This window comes from Polypterus senegalus, chromosome 11 (assembly GCF_016835505.1).
Source record: "Polypterus senegalus isolate Bchr_013 chromosome 11, ASM1683550v1, whole genome shotgun sequence".
Lineage (NCBI taxonomy): Eukaryota > Metazoa > Chordata > Cladistia > Polypteriformes > Polypteridae > Polypterus > Polypterus senegalus.
In genome coordinates this window covers 68,345,245-68,363,505 of record NC_053164.1, presented here as the reverse complement: position 1 = coordinate 68,363,505, position 18,261 = coordinate 68,345,245, and the positions used below count along the sequence as shown (strand labels likewise).

The following is an 18,261-nucleotide window of genomic DNA, read 5'->3' as shown; positions in this document are numbered from 1 at the left end:
TAAATGAAGCTCAAAGGGAATGGCCTACTTGTACTCACTGGCAGGTTGCGATGTTTGTATTCAGGACACACTGACCACCATTGAGACAATTCTTGTCACACCGAACACCTGGGAATGAAACAGAGATTTTGAATCAGCATTGAGTCTCACATTCCACATTGCTAGTTTTTCTTTCTCCCAGCCAATTACGTACTTCAGATTCCATAGCCCCGCCTCTTTGGCTGTGCATTGTGTTTTCCAAGACCTTGTAACTTTACACATATTACCCCATTTAAGGCCACATATTGTTTAAAAGCACACATAACCCCACGTGAGTAAGCGATTATGCGTTATTGTATTGTCTTGAACACAATGCTCTACACGGCTGGCAGACATGGGATTCCTGCCTCCCTTACAGGAGAAAAGCAACAGGAAGTGAGTTAGTAAGGAAAGCAGGAAGTGTCCGGCAGCGGCAGGCTGGGCAGGAAAAGCAGCCAGGAAGCTGGGCCGTGATATGAAATTGGGGGTAGGGAGGTAAAGGCGCGTGCTTTAATGAAATGGTTGAAATGCCGCAGGTGGATGATTGTTTTTTCCAGCATACCAATGAGCAAAACAACACATTCCACTCATTGTAAGCTTATATGTGACTGTATAGTTTGAAGGACTCAAAAAAAACCCCATTTCTCATAGTGTAACAAACATCTCAGCTTCTTTATTACAAAATCTCAATGGTCAATGCTAGCACTCCACGCCAGGACCATGCTGAATTTACCAGGATACTTATAATATTGAGATATGCTTGTGCCTTAGAGCTGAAGAAGCAGATAGGAATGTCCAACCATTTTCTACACCCACCTTTTAATATACTGAATTATATTAAAGCAAATCTCACTGGGTTCAATAAGAAATACAGATTAATTGACAGAACCATCCCACAAATGCAAAAATTAGGTCTGGTGTCATCAGAAATGTATGTGTGGTTCCCTAAAACAATAAGTACATAAGAAATCCCCAAATACAATGATCATGCTCAGAACTGAATCTCGGTCTTTGGAGGGGTGTGGAAACAATTTTAGCCAGTACGCCACCCAAGAGTAAATAAGATGAGTCGTAGGTAGGTCTTGTCTCCTTGTCACCTTCACATTGATACTCTAACTCTTTATTCACCTTTCCACTGCACCCTTTGTTTTAAAGTTCTAGTAGCTTAGGCAGAGCTTCCATGTTAAAAATTTCACAAAGCAGCTGCTCATCTCTCAGTGAATTTGATTTGTAATTTGAAAGGTGGACTCAATTTGAATAGTGCTATAAAAGTAAAACTTGATTAATGCTGAATTCGATATTTTGTGATTTCACTTGTTGGTAACCTTTCAGATTAAATCTTGCTGATGATCTTCAATTGTAGGGTGAGTAGCAGAAAACATTTTTGCTTCATTAAGCTTTCCACTTACAGTATATTGCCTTTTGTCTGACTGCTTTAAGTAAAATAAAATCATTCTAGTATGCAGTCTCTTAAACTAGCCTCTGATCTTCAGAAGGAAGCATCGGGTATCTCTCTGTGTAACTTAAGACAGGAGGGTCTAATGTCCCATGTAAGGACTTATTTATATTAGATTAACATGTTTTCAGCTAAATCCTAAGTCTAACAAAGGATTGTTAGCACAACCGAGACTATAATGTAAGACTAAACTGTTTGTATGGTGTTCTCCAAAAGCTTATTTGTAAAGAAAATGTCTTCTGTTTATATATTACTGGAGTCTAAAGAACCTTTTTATGTGTGAGTGTTGAAGTGAACTGGAAATGGGATTTTTTCCCCGACAGTTTGCATCATGGCCTGGAAGTTCGATAGACTGCAGAAACCATCAGGTTCATATGCCAGTGGACTTGCTGTAGATCACTTATCATGTCACTTGACCTGCTGTACTTTAAAAGTAGGTTTGTTCTTAGGTTCAGTTGGTCTGAACTTAGTTTTGTAAAATTTGACTTACTTGTATGGAATGTTCTATTTCTTTTTGTGTGTTTTTCTTCTGGGAACTCCAGGAATTCTCTCAAATCCCCAAAAACATGTAAGTTAAGTTAAATTGTGATTCTGAATTGTCTTGTATGTCTTATCTTATGTGTTTATGCCTTGCAATGGTCTACCACATTTCTAGGGCTGTTTCCAGCCTATAATCAATGCTGCTAGGATAGGCTTTGGTCCCCTGTGACCTTGAAATGAATTAATTGAGTTTGACAATGTAAATGTATTCCAGACACCCAAATAAAGAGAAATGCTTCACTTATAATCACATGGTCTGCGGTTGGCTGGCACCCTGCCCGGGGTTTGTTTCCTCCCTTGCACCCTGTGTTGGCTGGGATTGGCTCTGGCAGACCCCCGTGACCCTGTAGTTAGGATATAGCGGGTTGGATAATGGATGGATGTATGGAATGTTATTTGCTTTTAATAAATTTAATAAATAAATAAATGAAAGAAGGTTTATAGTGCTGTTAGATCTTACTAATGTGCCCAACATCCATGTATTGCACAAATATTCAAATGCATCCAGTCCTTGGAGTTAAGACTGTTTGGACTGCACTGTTGCAAAACAGCAGGATAGGATTTTATTTCTTCCTTTTTTTAGAAAGACACACATACTTTTCGACAAGGAGGACCTAATGCTATTTTTCACATGTAACTTCAGGAACCCGATTTTTAATCTAGATATTCAATGAACTATGCAATGCTACAGTATTTTAATGCTTCTGTTGTTTTTCCCACTTTTTCTCCACATCCAACAAATGTAAATGTTAGATTTTGTGGCAGCTTTAACTTCTAATGTATGAGTGTGAGTGTTTGCCTGAGTGTGCCCTGTGTTGGAGCGGTGACTATCCAGGGCTACTACACACTTAAAAATAAAGGTGCCAGAGTGGTTCTGCAAAGAGATGCCATACAGGAACCATTTTTTTGGTTTCCAAAAGAACAATCCATAAGAAATTTTCAGAAAGATTTTTTAATTTATTTAGATCTGTAACAGCTCATTGGAATAAAAAAATCAAAAAAAGGAACTTCTTAATATCTTTCTTATTTCTCCTAAACAACAATGACATCAGAAAGAAATACAATAGAGACATTTTCTTTTGTCTTGTGCTTCTCAGATTTCTGTCCTGAGAAAAAAATACCCCGGCGTTCTCACAAATGTCTACTGAGTTTCAGCAAAGTCACACAATGGGCTCAGATTTCCTAAAGAGGGTCTTTAAATTTTTATGCAATCTGAAAGTATTTGCATTGTGTGCTTAGTAGTAACTTATAGGGTGAAGTTTAAAGACAGTTGTTTGTGGTAATAAAACATTTTACTATGATTACAAAACTATAGTCCTCAATTCTGATCAGATCATACTCAGTTTGGAAGCAAAGGCAAGCAGAGTAGTGTAGTGGCTAAGACTTTAGACCTCAAACCCTGAGATTGCAGGTTCAAATCCGGTTCCTGGTAACTGTGTGACCACAAGCAAGTCACTTTATCTGCCTGTACTCCAATTGGAAAAAAGAAATAGAACTGTTAATATCTCAGATGTTGTAATTCACCTTGGATAAAAGCATCAGTCCAACAATAAGTAACAAATATCAAGCATTAAATGAGTTAAAAGCAAGACTAGAAAGAGATCTCATAAAATATTGCATGTTTTTCAAACCAAATTCTCAATTTTCACTCCATTTACCTCAGTTGTACCTCATGTCTCCTTTGTTGTCTAAAGCTATTTCTTCTAAGGCAGGGGTGGACAAAGTCATTCCTGGAGGGCCGCAGTAGCTGCAGGTTTTTGTTCCAACCCAATTGCTTAATAAGAAGCACTTATTGCTCAAGTAACACTTCTGCTTCATTTTAGTTGTCTCCCTCATTAAGACTTTGAACCCTTATTGCCTTTTTTAAGTCTTAAACAGCTGCATTCTTGGTATTTAATTGCTCCTTATTAGCAATAAGGCGCAAATGACTAAAAAAACCAGCAGTTATCCCTTTTGCTTGTTACCCTTTACACCTGTGTGTATTTATCGTGCACTATTTGGTTTAATTAAATACTTGGAAGGAAAGAGAAGAGAAAAATGTGAAAGACTGAGAATTACCCATCCGTTTTACACTTCAAAGTATTTGGATATTTCCTTAGAAAGAAAAAAAAATATAGGATATGAGAATGACTTGACAACTTGACAACTAGAGTTAAAGCACTAACAAGCCATGAAATGTAATTAGTGGCAAGGATTGTTTTCTAATTAAGCAACTGGGTTGGAACAAAAACCTGCAGCCACTGCGGCCCTCCAGGAATGACTTTGCCCACCCCTGTTCTAAGGCACTCCTTCCCAAACTCCGTCCTGGGGACCCCCTGAGGCTGCAGGTTTTTGTTCTGACCAGCTTCTGTTTTTAATTGGACTCCTGGGCTAATTAAGTGATGTGTTATTTCCCAAGTTCTGTGTTTTGGGAACAATATAGAAATTAGAAAACTAAACAAGTAGTTATATGGGAATAATCTATTTTTTTCTCTTTTTAACAATATTTTCATCTACTTTTCCAGGCATTCTTAATTGTTTAATCAATCCATTATTTACTCATTTGTGGGTCTGACACTAAAGTAATTGCAGCCTTTGATTATTCAGTGCTGTTTGCCAGCATGTCTGCTCTGCTTATTTTTAATTGTCATTAATAAGATACAACGAAGGGGAAAAACTGCACAGAGAAAGGGCAAAATATAATGAAATCAGCATTTAAATCTATAGCAAAAGCAGAAATATTTCTAAATGTCTTATAAACATAAAAATCAGGCTGCTGTACTTTTCTGAATGTAGAATAAGAGAAAAATAATACCAGCTAATTAAATGAGATCATTGTTATCAGGTGTTGTTAAGATTTACATTGTGTGTGACGAGGATGGACAGAATTAGAAAAGAGGACATTAGAGGGTTGGTTGGGAAACAAAGTCAGAGAGATGAGATTGTGTTGGTTTGGACATGTGCAGAGGAAAGATGCTGGGTATATTGGGAGAAGGATGCTAAGGATAGAGCTGCCAGGGAAAAGCAGAAGAGAAAGGCCTAAGAGAAGGTTTATGGATGTGGTGAGAGAGGACATGCAGGTGATGGGTGTAACAGAACAAGATGCAGAGGACAGAAAGATATGGAAAAAGATGATCCACTGTGGTAACCCCTAACGGGAGCAGCCAAAAGAAGAAGTAGTGTTATCAGTTGTTGTCACTGATTATGAATGTAGTTGGAACAAAAACCTGCAGCCACAGTGGGTCCCCAGGACCGAGTTTGAGAACCCCAGTTCTTAAGGATTTTAGGGGAAACACATGTGACAAAATTGATTCTTAAATGAAACATTTTAAATCTCATGAGCCATGAACAATCATCTTTTATGTAGTGAAATCTTCCGATTGCAGGTTCCATGAATAGACCAAGTACCTGATTTTAAAAGGACTCTTGCTGCACACAATAACACAGACAAAGTTCAAGTTTTCTTTATCTAGATTACTGCTAGATAACCTACCAGCCCTTTAAAGATTTATTTGTGTCCACATGTTAGGAAGCCTTTCAAAGCCCAAAGAACCAACTTCATATGCAAAGCACCCTTCCCACAATGAAACGCTTCTTTATCAAACAAAGGCTCTTGAAGGAATCACACATCATTTCAGAACCATTATCTGTAAGAATGTAAGCTTAAGTTGAACATGTTATAGAGCAAAAAGGTTCAGAAAATGAAAGGAGTTAGTAATTGTGTTACCAAAGTGTGATCTGTAGACAAGCAGCTATTGATACAGGGCCAGGACACTGAAGGGAATTAATTTAAATTTTAATTGAAGACATTAGCGAGAAGTCAAGCAAAATGGTGTCTTTTATTCGCTATATAGAAAGATTACAATATGCAAGATTCTTCAGGCGATGTTTGGATTACAAATATTGTTGAAATCTTGTCTGAAGAAGAGGCCTGAGTTACCTCGAAAGCTTGCATATTGCAATTATTTTAGTTAGCTGATAAAAGTGTCATTTTGCTTGATTTCTCATTGCATCCATAATGGCTAACACGGTACAACACCTTAGTACGTGATTATTGCATCTTTTGAAATGTTTGCTTTCAAAGTTTGTTTGGTTGCCTTTGTGATGACTGAAACACAACGCAAATCAAGTACACCACCAAGACTTCTACAGAGGTTGTCCATCAGAAGAAGAACTGACTTTGGCCTAGCAGTGTGACAAGTTGATGAAATCGGAAACGGACCACCTCTTCGAGGAAGCATATTCACATTATGATAGCCAAGATCATTACTGCAGTGCTTGATTATTGAGCTGTGATTTTAACACTTAGGGATTCAACAGATGTGAAAATCCAAGTGTGTCAAGATGAAATAAAGCTGACGATTAAAAACTTTTACATTGTATCGTGGGTTAGTGAATGTGACTTTAAAGTATTACAGATCAAGTTCAAATTCTATTTACTGACTTACAGTAGACATTTAGCTCTGAACATGAAATTTCACATTGTATTTTCTTCTTAATAATGTCTGAAATTTTTTTTTGGGAAGGGAATTGCAAAGAACGGTGCCATATCAAAGCATTTATTGCTTTAAATTTAACAAGTTATTCTTTCTTTTTTGACAGCTTTCAACCAGCTGGTGGTATCAATTCAGCTATTTAGAGAATGATTCATTGTAACGAGAACCTGAGGCAGTATGGCGCATTGATAAAGACACTTGGATTGGAACCACAAGGTCGCAGGGTCCGTCCCCACCTTTGACTTATGGTGTGTGTCTGAGAAACTCACTTCAGACCAGTAAAAATTCTATGTTAATGATTGTAATGTGCCCCAGTCCTGTGTGCTGACTTGATTAAGTGAGTCTGCAAATATACAATAGCAGCAATTATGTTTCTTCAATATTTAATCAAAACATGGTAACTATGTTCACTAATTCAAATGTAACTTTAACTATTACAATTTTTGAATGCCAATATATTAAAATGTTCAAAGAGAGGTGGGATTTAACTGTTTTATTTGTTTGATTAAAAATAAAAATATGAATGTAATAGGGTGGCATGGTGGCACAGTGGGTAGCGCTGCTGCCTTGCATTTAGGAGACCTGGGTTTGCTTCCTGGGTCCTCCCTGTGTGGAGTTTGCATGTTCTCTAAGTGTCTGCGTAGGATTCCTCTCACAGTCCAAAGACATGCAGGTTAGGTGCATTGGCGATTCTAAATTGTTGCTTGGTGTGTGTGTGCCCTGTGGTGGGCTGGCACCCTGCCCGGGGTTTGTTTCCTGCCTTGCGCCCTGTGTTGGCTGGGATTGGCTCCGGCAGACCCCCGTGACCCTGTAGTTAGGATATAGCAGGTTGGATAATGGATGGATGGATAAATGTAATATTGATATTAATGACATTGATTCTGGTATAGTTAGTAAACATGTGGTTTTGCAGATGACACTGAAATTGGAGGGATGGCAGAAACCGAGGAGACAGCAAAAAGAATTCAGAAAGACCTGGACATGCTTCAAAACTGGCTGAACACTCAGAAAATGCAGTCTAATGTAGAAAAGTACAAAATGCTACATGTGGGCAAAAGGAACATCAATTATAAATACAAAGTGGGAGACCCTGTCATACAGGAAGCAACCTGTGAAAGGATTTAGGGGGTTTATATTGACACAAGATTTTTATCGACTAAGTAATGCACTGAAGCAATTAAAAATGCAAATAAAATGTTAGGTTATATCATAAAACTGTTCAATGTAAGTCAAGCAACGTTATGCTAATACTATATAATGCAGTATTAAGACCACATTTGAAGTATTGTGTGCAGTTCTGGTTACCACTCTACAAGAAAAACACAGCAGCATTTGAAACTATGCAGAGGACAACAACCAGGTGCATCCTGGGACTTAAGGACACATCCTACGCTGACAGACTCAGAGAATCAAATCTGTTTAGTCTTGAGAAGAGGAGACTAACCCAGATCTTCAAAATCCTAAAAGGCATTGATAAAGTTGATCCAGCAACATTCTTTCAGCTTAAGGTGAATCACGTTCTCGAGGACATCAGTTGAAATTAAGGTGAAGTGCATTTAGGACTGAAGCTCGGTGGCACTTCTTTACACAAAGAGTTGTTGGGCTCTGGAACATTCTACAGAGACATGGAGTTGAAGCAGAAACCTTCACAAATTTTAAGATGTAATCTGGATGAGATTTTGGGACAGCGAATCTATTAGCTAAACAAGCCGGCTTGATGGTCTGAATGGTCTTCTGTCATTTGTCACATTTTTTAATGTTCTTATGTAATCTTCTAAAGCAGAGATCCCCAAGTTTAGTCCATTGTCACTGTGGGTTTTCATTCCAACCAGTTTCACAAATGAATGGTGCAGTCTTACTTTTAAATGATCTGATTGTTTAATTAGTATTTTTCTTCTCTTATGTTGCATTCAGAAATATGTGACAGTATTTACATGTATACAAAATTAAAAAATTGCATTTTGCCATATCTTTGAATGTTAACTTTCTTTTACCATATTCTTTTAAATTCACCTTTTCTGTAGAGTGTGTTCCCTTTATTGTATTCAAATACTGATGATTAGTGATGAGAGGTACAGACACGGGCACAAATGACACTGAATACTTCAGTAAAAAAATGTCTTGTGAGTGAATTAATAAGAAAAAGCTTAAATAACCAGAAAATAAAAACAGCAAAATCTAAAAAAGCAAGAAAAAGAACAATTTATGTCAAACACACACATTTTTGCTACATTCTTGTAAAAATTTAGCAAACCCAGTTTGTAATTTCTGGATTGACACAAAAAAAGGCAGAAACTGGGAAATAACAGCTTGTCTGATAAAGACAGGACTCCAGCTAACAAAAGGAGATGGTTGGGATGAACACATACAGTTACAGTGGTCTGCAGAATTGAACGTGAGGACCACTTAGTTAAGCTTTTTATTACTAATTAGCACACAAATGAATGTAACTTTGAAGTAGTGGCTCTGCTTTAACATTCAGTGTAATTTGCACCCGTGTCTGCAATGCTTATCACCAAATATCAGTATTTGGATACAATTTAAGAAGCAAACTCCACAGGTGAATTGAAATAATAATAAAAATTAAGTGTTCAAAACTATGACAGAGAAACCACACTTCTGAACTTCCTCTATACGTTGTGATGCCTGGGCGGGTACAGCCACCCTAACCCCGACACAGACAGGCCAACACAGTCCCTTCGCCTTCAGTCCTTCACAACAGGGTTTGTCCTCTTCCTTCCCGACTCTGACCATTGGATACTGGCGACTGGGCCCCTTTTTATAGGGCACCAGGAAAGACCCTAGGTGCCCAATGAGCTTCTTCTGGCAGCACTTCCGGGTGTGCAAATGTCCATATGCCCCCTGGTGGTGGCCATGAGCCCCAAAGGGGTTGAGATTCTATGTTCATGAGCCGTGGCCCTGCTAGAAACCAAGGGGGCTGCCCTCTGTCGGTCCAGGACAGGAGCAGTTCTGGAAGTACTCTCTCCCCTGGTCCTTCCATAACCAGGGCGTCCAGGCCGGGAAAGCGCCCAACCATCCACCATAATGCAAATATCATCCTGGAGCATTTCCTGAATGCAGAATGAAAGCAAGCTAAACAATAAGACTGATAAGACATAAGAGTGACCCACTGATTTGTGAAATCTCTGAATTTTGTTTAGTCTCAAATATACTAGCACATATCTCTGAATATAAAATAAGAGAAAAAAAAAACTAATTAGCAATTAGATCACTTAGAAGTAATTAAGACTAAACTGTTTGTTTCTTAAACTGGTTAGAATGAAAGCCTGTAGCTACAGTGAGGCTCCAGGACTGAACATGGCAAACAGTGTTCTAGAGTACCCACCTATATCCTATAAACCGTTTGTGTCATTAATACATAAAACATCTCCTTGACAAGCCTCACAATAAGTGATCATTTTAAAACTTCAGCTCAAGTAATTAGTAATGTCAAACATTCCACTAGGAATATAAACCTTTAAACGCATCATTGGAACACTGAAGGTAGCCTAAAGAGATTTTTTGTTGATCACATATTGCATGCACACAGAATAAGTTTTCAAATTGTGTAGAGCACAACCATAAAACATATGACAAACTGTGAAGAAAGTGATTTAAAAAACATTAGTGTAACATTTAAACACGTGTGTGTTTTGATAACAGAAATGTCATAGTAGGCAGTCTTCTGATTATGATGATGAAGCCCACTGGGTGGCAGGTTCAAGTGTTTGTCTTACTACAAATTGTGACCCCAAAAAATGTATTTCATCAGTTTCACCCTGTGCCTAACTGTTTTAGCATGTGAGCCCATAACATTTTCTGTACTTGAACTTTATAGCTTTTTCTATCACATAACTGTTATAAGTAGAGATTGACTTATTGATTACTATTTTCAAGGTAGTTTGAAAGCTTTTATCTATGCCCAAAACAAGTAAGTCAACACAGCAATCCAAAGAAACTAAATGCGCAACTAACATACCGTTATTATTACAGAAACAACAAGCCACAAGTCTAAATGATGGTTGCACACTTTGTCCAATGCTTTCTTTGCTTGAGCAATTGATATTTAAGCAGAAATATTTTGACAATACTTAATAAACCAATGTCATTCACGTAACTTTTTTTTCTCGTACTTCTCTAAAATTCCTATCAGTCACTCTGGCATTAAATTAAATGGATCCTTGGACAACCTCGGTAAGAGTATCCGGTCACTTACCTTGAGCAGTGGGCACCAAGAACTGAAGCAGAAGCAGACACAAAACCCTTGGAAGAAATGACATTGCACCTGAGATCGAAGCCCCTTGTCTCAGGGGAGGAAAAACTTCCAAGCTTTCCAAACAGGTCTTCTTTCAGTTTACAAAGTAACGGATTTCACTGAGCTTTAAGCTGAAACCGGAGATTGGAAACACTTCCTCTCAGAGGGAGTGTGTGTGTGTATTTGACACAAACACAGGGCAGGGTCTGAGTGCTGGAAAGAATCTGAGAACAGGGAACAGGCCATGAATCAAAACAGCAAAAAAAAAGAGGGGAAGGGTAAAAGCAAACCATTTGTACTACACAAGACTTGGAACTCTTACTCTAATGAGGGGCGCGTGAGTCATGCTCAACTTTCTGTAGTAAACAGTTGTGGTCAATAAATTATTTTTTTAAAGCTAGCAAAAATATATATTCTGTTGACAAAACTCTGTTTTAGTTCTATACTGAGTCCATCCATCAATTTTCCCAAGCAGCTAATACAGGGCAGAGGTGTGGGGCAGATGGAGCCTGTCCCTGCAGTCATTAAGCACAAGGTAGGAACAACATCTGTATAGGGTGGCAGTCCATCACACGGTGAAATACACACACGGACATAGCAATGCCAGTTCACCTAACCTGCCTGTCTATGAAAGGAAAGCCACATGGACATGAGGAGCACATGAAAACTTCACACAGGGAGCACCGTAGGTGTCATCTCCTTGTCATGATGCAGTAGTGCCACCACTGCACCACCATACCATGCTATATGGATTCCCATTCTGTCAAATGACTTATACAACTGTGCAAATGCTTTTCGTGTATGTTCCATAAAAAAGTCCAACATTTGAAATAATTGAATGTTTCCTGTACTTTTAAATTCAAAACTTCAAAAAAACAAAAAATAAAATGTAGAATCAAGAAAGATGTTTAGAGGTCAAGGCTAATGGATATATAGGTACCAACCTTTTTATTATTTAATAATCTAGCAGTTTTAGGTTTGAACTTTCCCAAAGCACCAAGGCTTACACAGATATATCCTAGTGTGAAGCACAGAAAACACAAAAGAACAGCTTATGGGTTGATGAACCGTCCCCGTATGCTGTGTGAAGCTCAGGCAGCGCTGAACCACAGGTCAATTACATAGGAACTGCACAAAGACAATGAATAGTTGACAGGGGGAGGTTTTATGGAATGAGAACTGGAAATATTATAGATACAGAGGAAATGAGGGTGACGTAAACAGAGTGGGACGGGGTTGACGTCATCATCAGTGAGGGACCGGAAATGAAGTCATCAAGGGAGGACGGTAAGTTGGCGCGAAAGTGCGTTAGGCTTTGTTGTCGGGAGGTTGTCTTCAAAAAATCCATTTACGTACATTCAGACTTTGGATCTGTGGGTTTTCTGGTAAGGAAGAGAGAAAGGCATTAATATGCTGTCCTGTACTCCCATCCTGCGTCTTTTCGCGCTCTGTCAGGTCCGTTGACTGCCACCTAATCGCACGTGTGTGACACTAGAAAGTATACATCGTTAAAAAAACTGATTTAATAGAAAGCATTTAATGATTCTTAACTCTAAATAGTTTTCTATTGCATGTATGGAGGCAGTTTGTCTGATTTACTGTTTTCTGATGCTCCATGTTTATTATCTTCTCATTAAAGGATTTGTTATTATTGCCATATTGATAGATATTGACATTCATGTATCTGTACATTTATTTGCATGCATATATGCCTACCAATGACACATTTTCTGCATGCTATTTATTTTGTGACCTCTAGGGTGAGTAGCAGCACCCTAGACCCCTGACACAACTGCACAGTCCCAGGTTCACAATAAATGTTTTTATTAAACACAGTACCTTTAACAGACTTCTTTTCAACATTTGCAATAAGATGCTGCAGATGTTCTATCAGACGGTTGTGGCGAGCGCCCTCTTCTACGCGGTGGTGTGCTGGGGAGGCAGCATAAAGAAGAGGGACGTCTCTCACCTGCGTAAACTTGTGAGGAAGGCAGGCTCTATTGTAGGCACAGAGCTGGACAGTTTGTCATCCGTGGCAGAGCGATGGGCGCTGAGCAGGCTCCTGTCAATCGTGGAGAATCCACTGCATCCACTGAACAGGATCACCTCCAGACAGAGGAGCAGCTTCAGCGACAGACTGCTGTCACCGTCCCGCTCCACTGACAGACTGAGGAGATCGTTCCTCCCCCACACTATGTGACTCTTCAATTGTTAATATTATTCAAAATTATTGTGCCTGTTATACCTTCATTGTTATCACATGTGATGGATGGCTGGCCGTTTATCCCGGCCAATACCCCCAAGCCGCCAGGTGGAGCCCTCCTTGCAGTATGGAGGTCCCCAGAAGACCAGCAGGGCATCATGGACAATGTAGTTTTTATATGCAGCCCTGCTGGATACCGTGGGGGCCACTAGGGGATGCTGCAGGGAGGAATAACGAGTATTTTCCCTACGCCCCGGAAGCACACGTGGACAGAAGGAATGACGTGCTTCCGGGATGAAGAAAAGAACTTGTACCTGACCCGGAAGTGATTGAGAGTCACATGGACTGGGGATTAGGAACACTTCCGGGTCAGGAGATATAAAAGGACTGTGGGAGCTCCCAGACGGCGAGTTGAGCTGGGTGGTAGGGTGGCAACGCGTCTGGGAGTGGAGGATTGATTTATTGTGTAATTGTGTTTGTTTATATGAGTATTGTGGAGGAGAGTGTGCTTTGTGCACTGTGGCAATTAAATAAAGTCGATTATTGGACTTTTACCTAGTGTTTGGAGTCGTGGACAGGGGTTCAAGGGGGAAGAGAGCGCCCCCAATCTGTCACACACTTTATAATTTAATATTGTTCTTTATCATTGCTTTATCATGCTGCTGCTGGAGTATGTGAATTTCCCCTTGGGATTAATGAAGTATCTATCTATCTATCTATCTATCTATCTATCTATCTATCTATCTATCTATCTATCTATCTATCTATCTATCTATCTATCTATCTATCTATCTATCTATCTATCTATCTTTCTTTCTTTTCCAACTGCCCAGCACAGTCCCCTGGAAACCAATAAAGCTGTTCGTCAGCATGGCTTTGAGTCAGTCAGTATTATACTGTGGTAGGCCCTAGCTGAGCAGTAATAACTTCTGCCACAAACCATTTATTTCTTCCAGGAATACTAATAAGTGATGTTTTTGCTGTCATCGTTTCTGTTGCCTGCTGGTCATATCTCTTATCAGACCAAAGTGTACGTTATCTGTATTACTGTTTATTTAACTAGATATTTGTGCTTATCTATATGACTGTTTTCATAATCGCATCCTTTGTAATTGTATTAGCGCCACTCTAGAGTGAAGAATGCTACCTATAAATAAATTGAAATCAACTGAGAAATTGAATGCTATTGTTTTTTGTAAAATATCTTAAAATACGAACATAGAGGACACCCCTAATGTGAGAAAGGCTGGATAAAAATGGTCATTGTTTCTCTCCAATGTCTGTGATCCTTGCAGTTTTCTTAATTCTTTTCCAGAGCATTAAAGAAAAGCAGCTTCTGATCACCAAGACCCTGAAAAGACAACAACTTTGTTTACTGGGAGAAGAGCTTCCTGATGACTATTTAAAGCACTGTCCTTGGAAGTGAAAGACAAGGGTGGGTCTGATTGCTCATTTATCTCCTTTTAAATGTCAGCACTGCCGTAAGCATCATTTCCTGAGGATACAGAACATAAGTGAACATTAGTTAAGAGCACTTGTACACATCGCATCAATGTTTGTGTTTTCAGATGCTAGATGTACACAATACAAATTCAATTCATTTCATTCTGAATTTCAATGTATCTGCTCAGTGGGCTATGCACTTGTTAGAAACACACTGTTACGTCACAGCTTGCAGTAGCTTCTTACGCTGAATGTTCTGGGAGCAGAGGGAGAATCACCAAAAAAGAAAGGTTGCATGCTCATGGTGCCTTAAAGCAAACATTGTTTTATTTTTAAAGAAGGAACCAGAAATGTACACCCCAGGAGACATGTCAAAGAAAAGAAACAAGAAAGTTAGAGAGTCCAGGATGGCAGGGGAACGTTAGACAGGAGGACTGAAAATAAGTGAGGAGAGATTGAGGGATGGACACACTGCTGTCCACTTGTGCAGATGAAAAGCTCTAACTGACAGGCAGGTAGAATGCAAACACAACCAGTAATCTAGAAATGATCAACATACATGAAAACCTGAGATAATTTACCTGCTGAGACATAACATAGCATTAGACGCATTAGAAGTAACAGACACTCTTTTCATTTTGGAGAAGTGATGTTACATCACTTCACTTTTCTCCATTTCTGTTTCATATTTTTGTCTTTGAACAAAGTAAAAAGGTTTTTGCAGATTTACAACAGATGACTGTGGTGATGCATGTTGGGGTTCTGTGACAGTGTGTGAGTTTTGAAATAAAAAATCGTGCAGCTCAGGCCTTGTGGTTGTGTGTGATCATGAGGCCCTGGAGTGTTAAATGGAGAGAGTGGGATGATCCTGCTTGTACCTAAGTGCACAGTTGGCTGCAGTTTCCTCACTGACTTTCCACAGGTCGTAATCAAGACACTGCACCCACAGACAGGAGCTGAGTCAGAGTTAGGGGGAGAGCAAAAGAAACCAAGAGCCAAAAAAGGCAGAATCTGGAGTGTGAGTCAGTGCAGTGGTGAGAAGGCAGAGCTGCTGGTGGCCCCAAGAGGAATGGTGCTCCAAGGGTGTGTTACTCCCCCGTAACAGTCTAGAGTAGAGGGTCCTGCTGGACTAATGGATAAGTGGCAGGATAATGGAGGTCCGGCTCTGAGTGTCCTGGTGGACACTGAAGTATGGTGGTGGGGTTGAGACCCAGAAAGAAGAGGCACAGCTGTTGGGTGGGTGAACTGAGGAGACAGAGGAAGAAAGATGCCCTGGCCTGGCAGGAAATACAAGAAATGGAAACCCAATTTTATTATTGGATTTTAATGGTTGAAAGAACTTATTTATTGCTGGTTTTAATCTCCATAGCTGTATTGATTTTACCATGCATGGATTATTTATTCATTTATTGATTGTGACAGCAATGTAGTTTGTATCAGAACACTTGATTGGAAATAAAGCACCATGCACACTGTTTGCACCAACCTTTTGTTGTTATCTGTCATCATTGTCCAGTCCATCTTGGTTTCATGACTATCAATGACTCAGAAGTGATGCCTGCTGGGGGCAACCCAGGCATCACAGTGACAGAAGTTAACGTTAACTGCCAGACAGCAGTTTCCAGTTCATGGTCTGATCAGATTCTACAATGATGGGATGATTACAGCAGATAAATGCTAGTGGGGGAAAAAAAGATGCTGATACTCATGAGAAAGTTTTAGAAAAAGTCACTGACCACTAGTTAATTCTTCCTCTTTTGACCTTTAAGACAAATTGTCCTTAAAAAAATCCATCCCATCAACTTCCATGTTAATAGCTCTCTTGGCAAAGATTTTTCTTTCCTGGAATTTACCCTTTAGCCATTTGCTTTTGAAGTCATAAAAACATTTTTCAAACACACATTTCAAGACATCTACAGTACACCTGATGCAATTTCCTTATCCTTCTTCTGCCCAGAAATGACAGAAAATAATTTTTACATAATCTGCAACAATAAAAGAAATCAAACACAATGCTCTACTACAACACTTTCATAACATCCCCCATGATGATGGCATACTGGCATGTGAAACGTACCTCGGACAACATGATTTACCCACAAAGTCAGTAATAGAAATGATAAAGTTCACTCTGACACACAATTTATTCTCTTTTGGACAAGATTGCTACTTGCAACAAATGGGGACTGCAATGGGCTGTCGGTTTGCACCTCACTATGCAAACCTATTTATGGCAAAATTGGAGGAAGATTTCATGTCAATGTGCATCTTAAAACCAATGTTATATCTCCGTTACATAGATGACATCTTCCTAATCTGGACTGCCAGTGAGAAGGACCTCCTCCATTTTCATAATGAATACAATTCTTTTCACCCCAACATAAAGCTGAAGCTGAATTACTCAGAAACAGAAGTCAGCTTCCTTGACACCACAGTTCAACTGAAAAACAACACCCTTGTAACTTCTGTTTTTCACAAACCAACAGACAGACGGACCTACCTAAGAAGTGATAGCTTTCACCCCAAGCATATAAGGCGCTCCATTATTTTTAGCCAAGCAATACGGTTCAATCGTATTTGCTCAGACCCGACAGACCGGGATCAACAACTGCAGGAGCTCAGACAAGAGTTCATCAAACAAGGTTATACCCCCAAAACAACAGACACTCAAATACGAAGAGCTACTGCCATACCCAGAGAGAACCTTCTGGAATATAAAAACAAAGACAACAAGAACCGCATCCCCCTTGTTGTCACCTACAACCCACATCTTGAAACACTTCGAAAAACTATAAAAGAACTTCAGCCAATACTAAACAACGACCAAACACTAAAAAATGTATTTCCTGAACCTCCCTCCTGGCATACAGATAACCACCAAACCTTCAGTAACTAATTGTCCGAAGCTCCCTAAATGAACCAACAGAAAATGGCACATCTCCCTGTCTACAGAAAAGATGTAAAATTGTGCCCACATCTACAATACAGACCGTATAATTATACCAAACTCCCGACTTGAACATCACATAAAGGGATCATTTTCCTGAAGATCATCTAATGTGGTCTACCTAATTCTCTGCATGAAATGTCCTGACGCTACACTCTATGTTGGAGAAACTGGACAAACACTCCGCCAGAGAATGAATTTACACAGATTCCACATTAAACATGGCAACACAGATGTTCCTATAGCGGCCCACTTCAACAGCCATGGACACTGTGAGAGGGACTTTAAAGTCACAGTGCTTATGGGCAACTTCAAAACGCAGCAAGAGAGAAAAGAATGGGAAGTTAAACCCATGTTAAAATTTAATACATTACAGCATGGCTTGAACAGAGACAAGAGTTTTATAGCCAGGTATGAAGACTGTTTGCATCTCTCAGACTGACACAGACAACCTGACTACAGATCTGCATTGTTTTGAAAAACTCATCACAAACTTCAAAGGACTTTGTTGGACAGTTATCTTATCTAAAGATCTTGACCATACATTGCTCTTCTATCTCCTGTTAAATTAATCTTAGCCTGAATGAACCTATTAATTTTTTACATTTAAGGGTTTTCATTCAAAAATTTACCATTGTTTTTTCTTGTCCTAGTGTGTGGATATAAACACAGGAAACTTTAGTTTCTGTATTACATCTTGCCTGAAGAAGGGGCCTGAGTTGCCTCGAAAGCTTGCATATTGTAATCTTTTTAGTTAGCCAATAAAAGGTGTCATTTTGCTTGGCTTTTCTCTACATTCATAATGGCTAACACAGTACAACAACCTAGTACCATTGACTTTTAAAAATGATGTGATACAATTACTAGCCTAAACAGTGAGTTGGGTCTGCTTATTCAGTTTAATTCCTTGTATATTTATTGTAC

General features: G+C 39.2%; 1 protein-coding gene across 1 annotated transcript in view; it reads right to left on the bottom strand.

Moving 5' to 3' along the window:
* The window catches only part of LOC120539128 (neurogenic locus notch homolog protein 1-like), a 68,313-nt gene extending 57,426 nt beyond the window's left edge, over nt 1-10,887 (bottom strand). Inside the window, exons 1-2 of the mRNA XM_039768922.1 lie at nt 10,706-10,887; nt 39-108 (exon numbers count right to left, since the gene is read on the bottom strand). Coding sequence (XP_039624856.1) covers nt 39-108; nt 10,706-10,769 — 134 coding nt within the window. The 5' untranslated portion in view covers nt 10,770-10,887. The remainder of the gene's footprint in view (nt 1-38; nt 109-10,705) is intronic.
* Between the last annotated feature and the right edge of the window lie 7,374 nt (nt 10,888-18,261).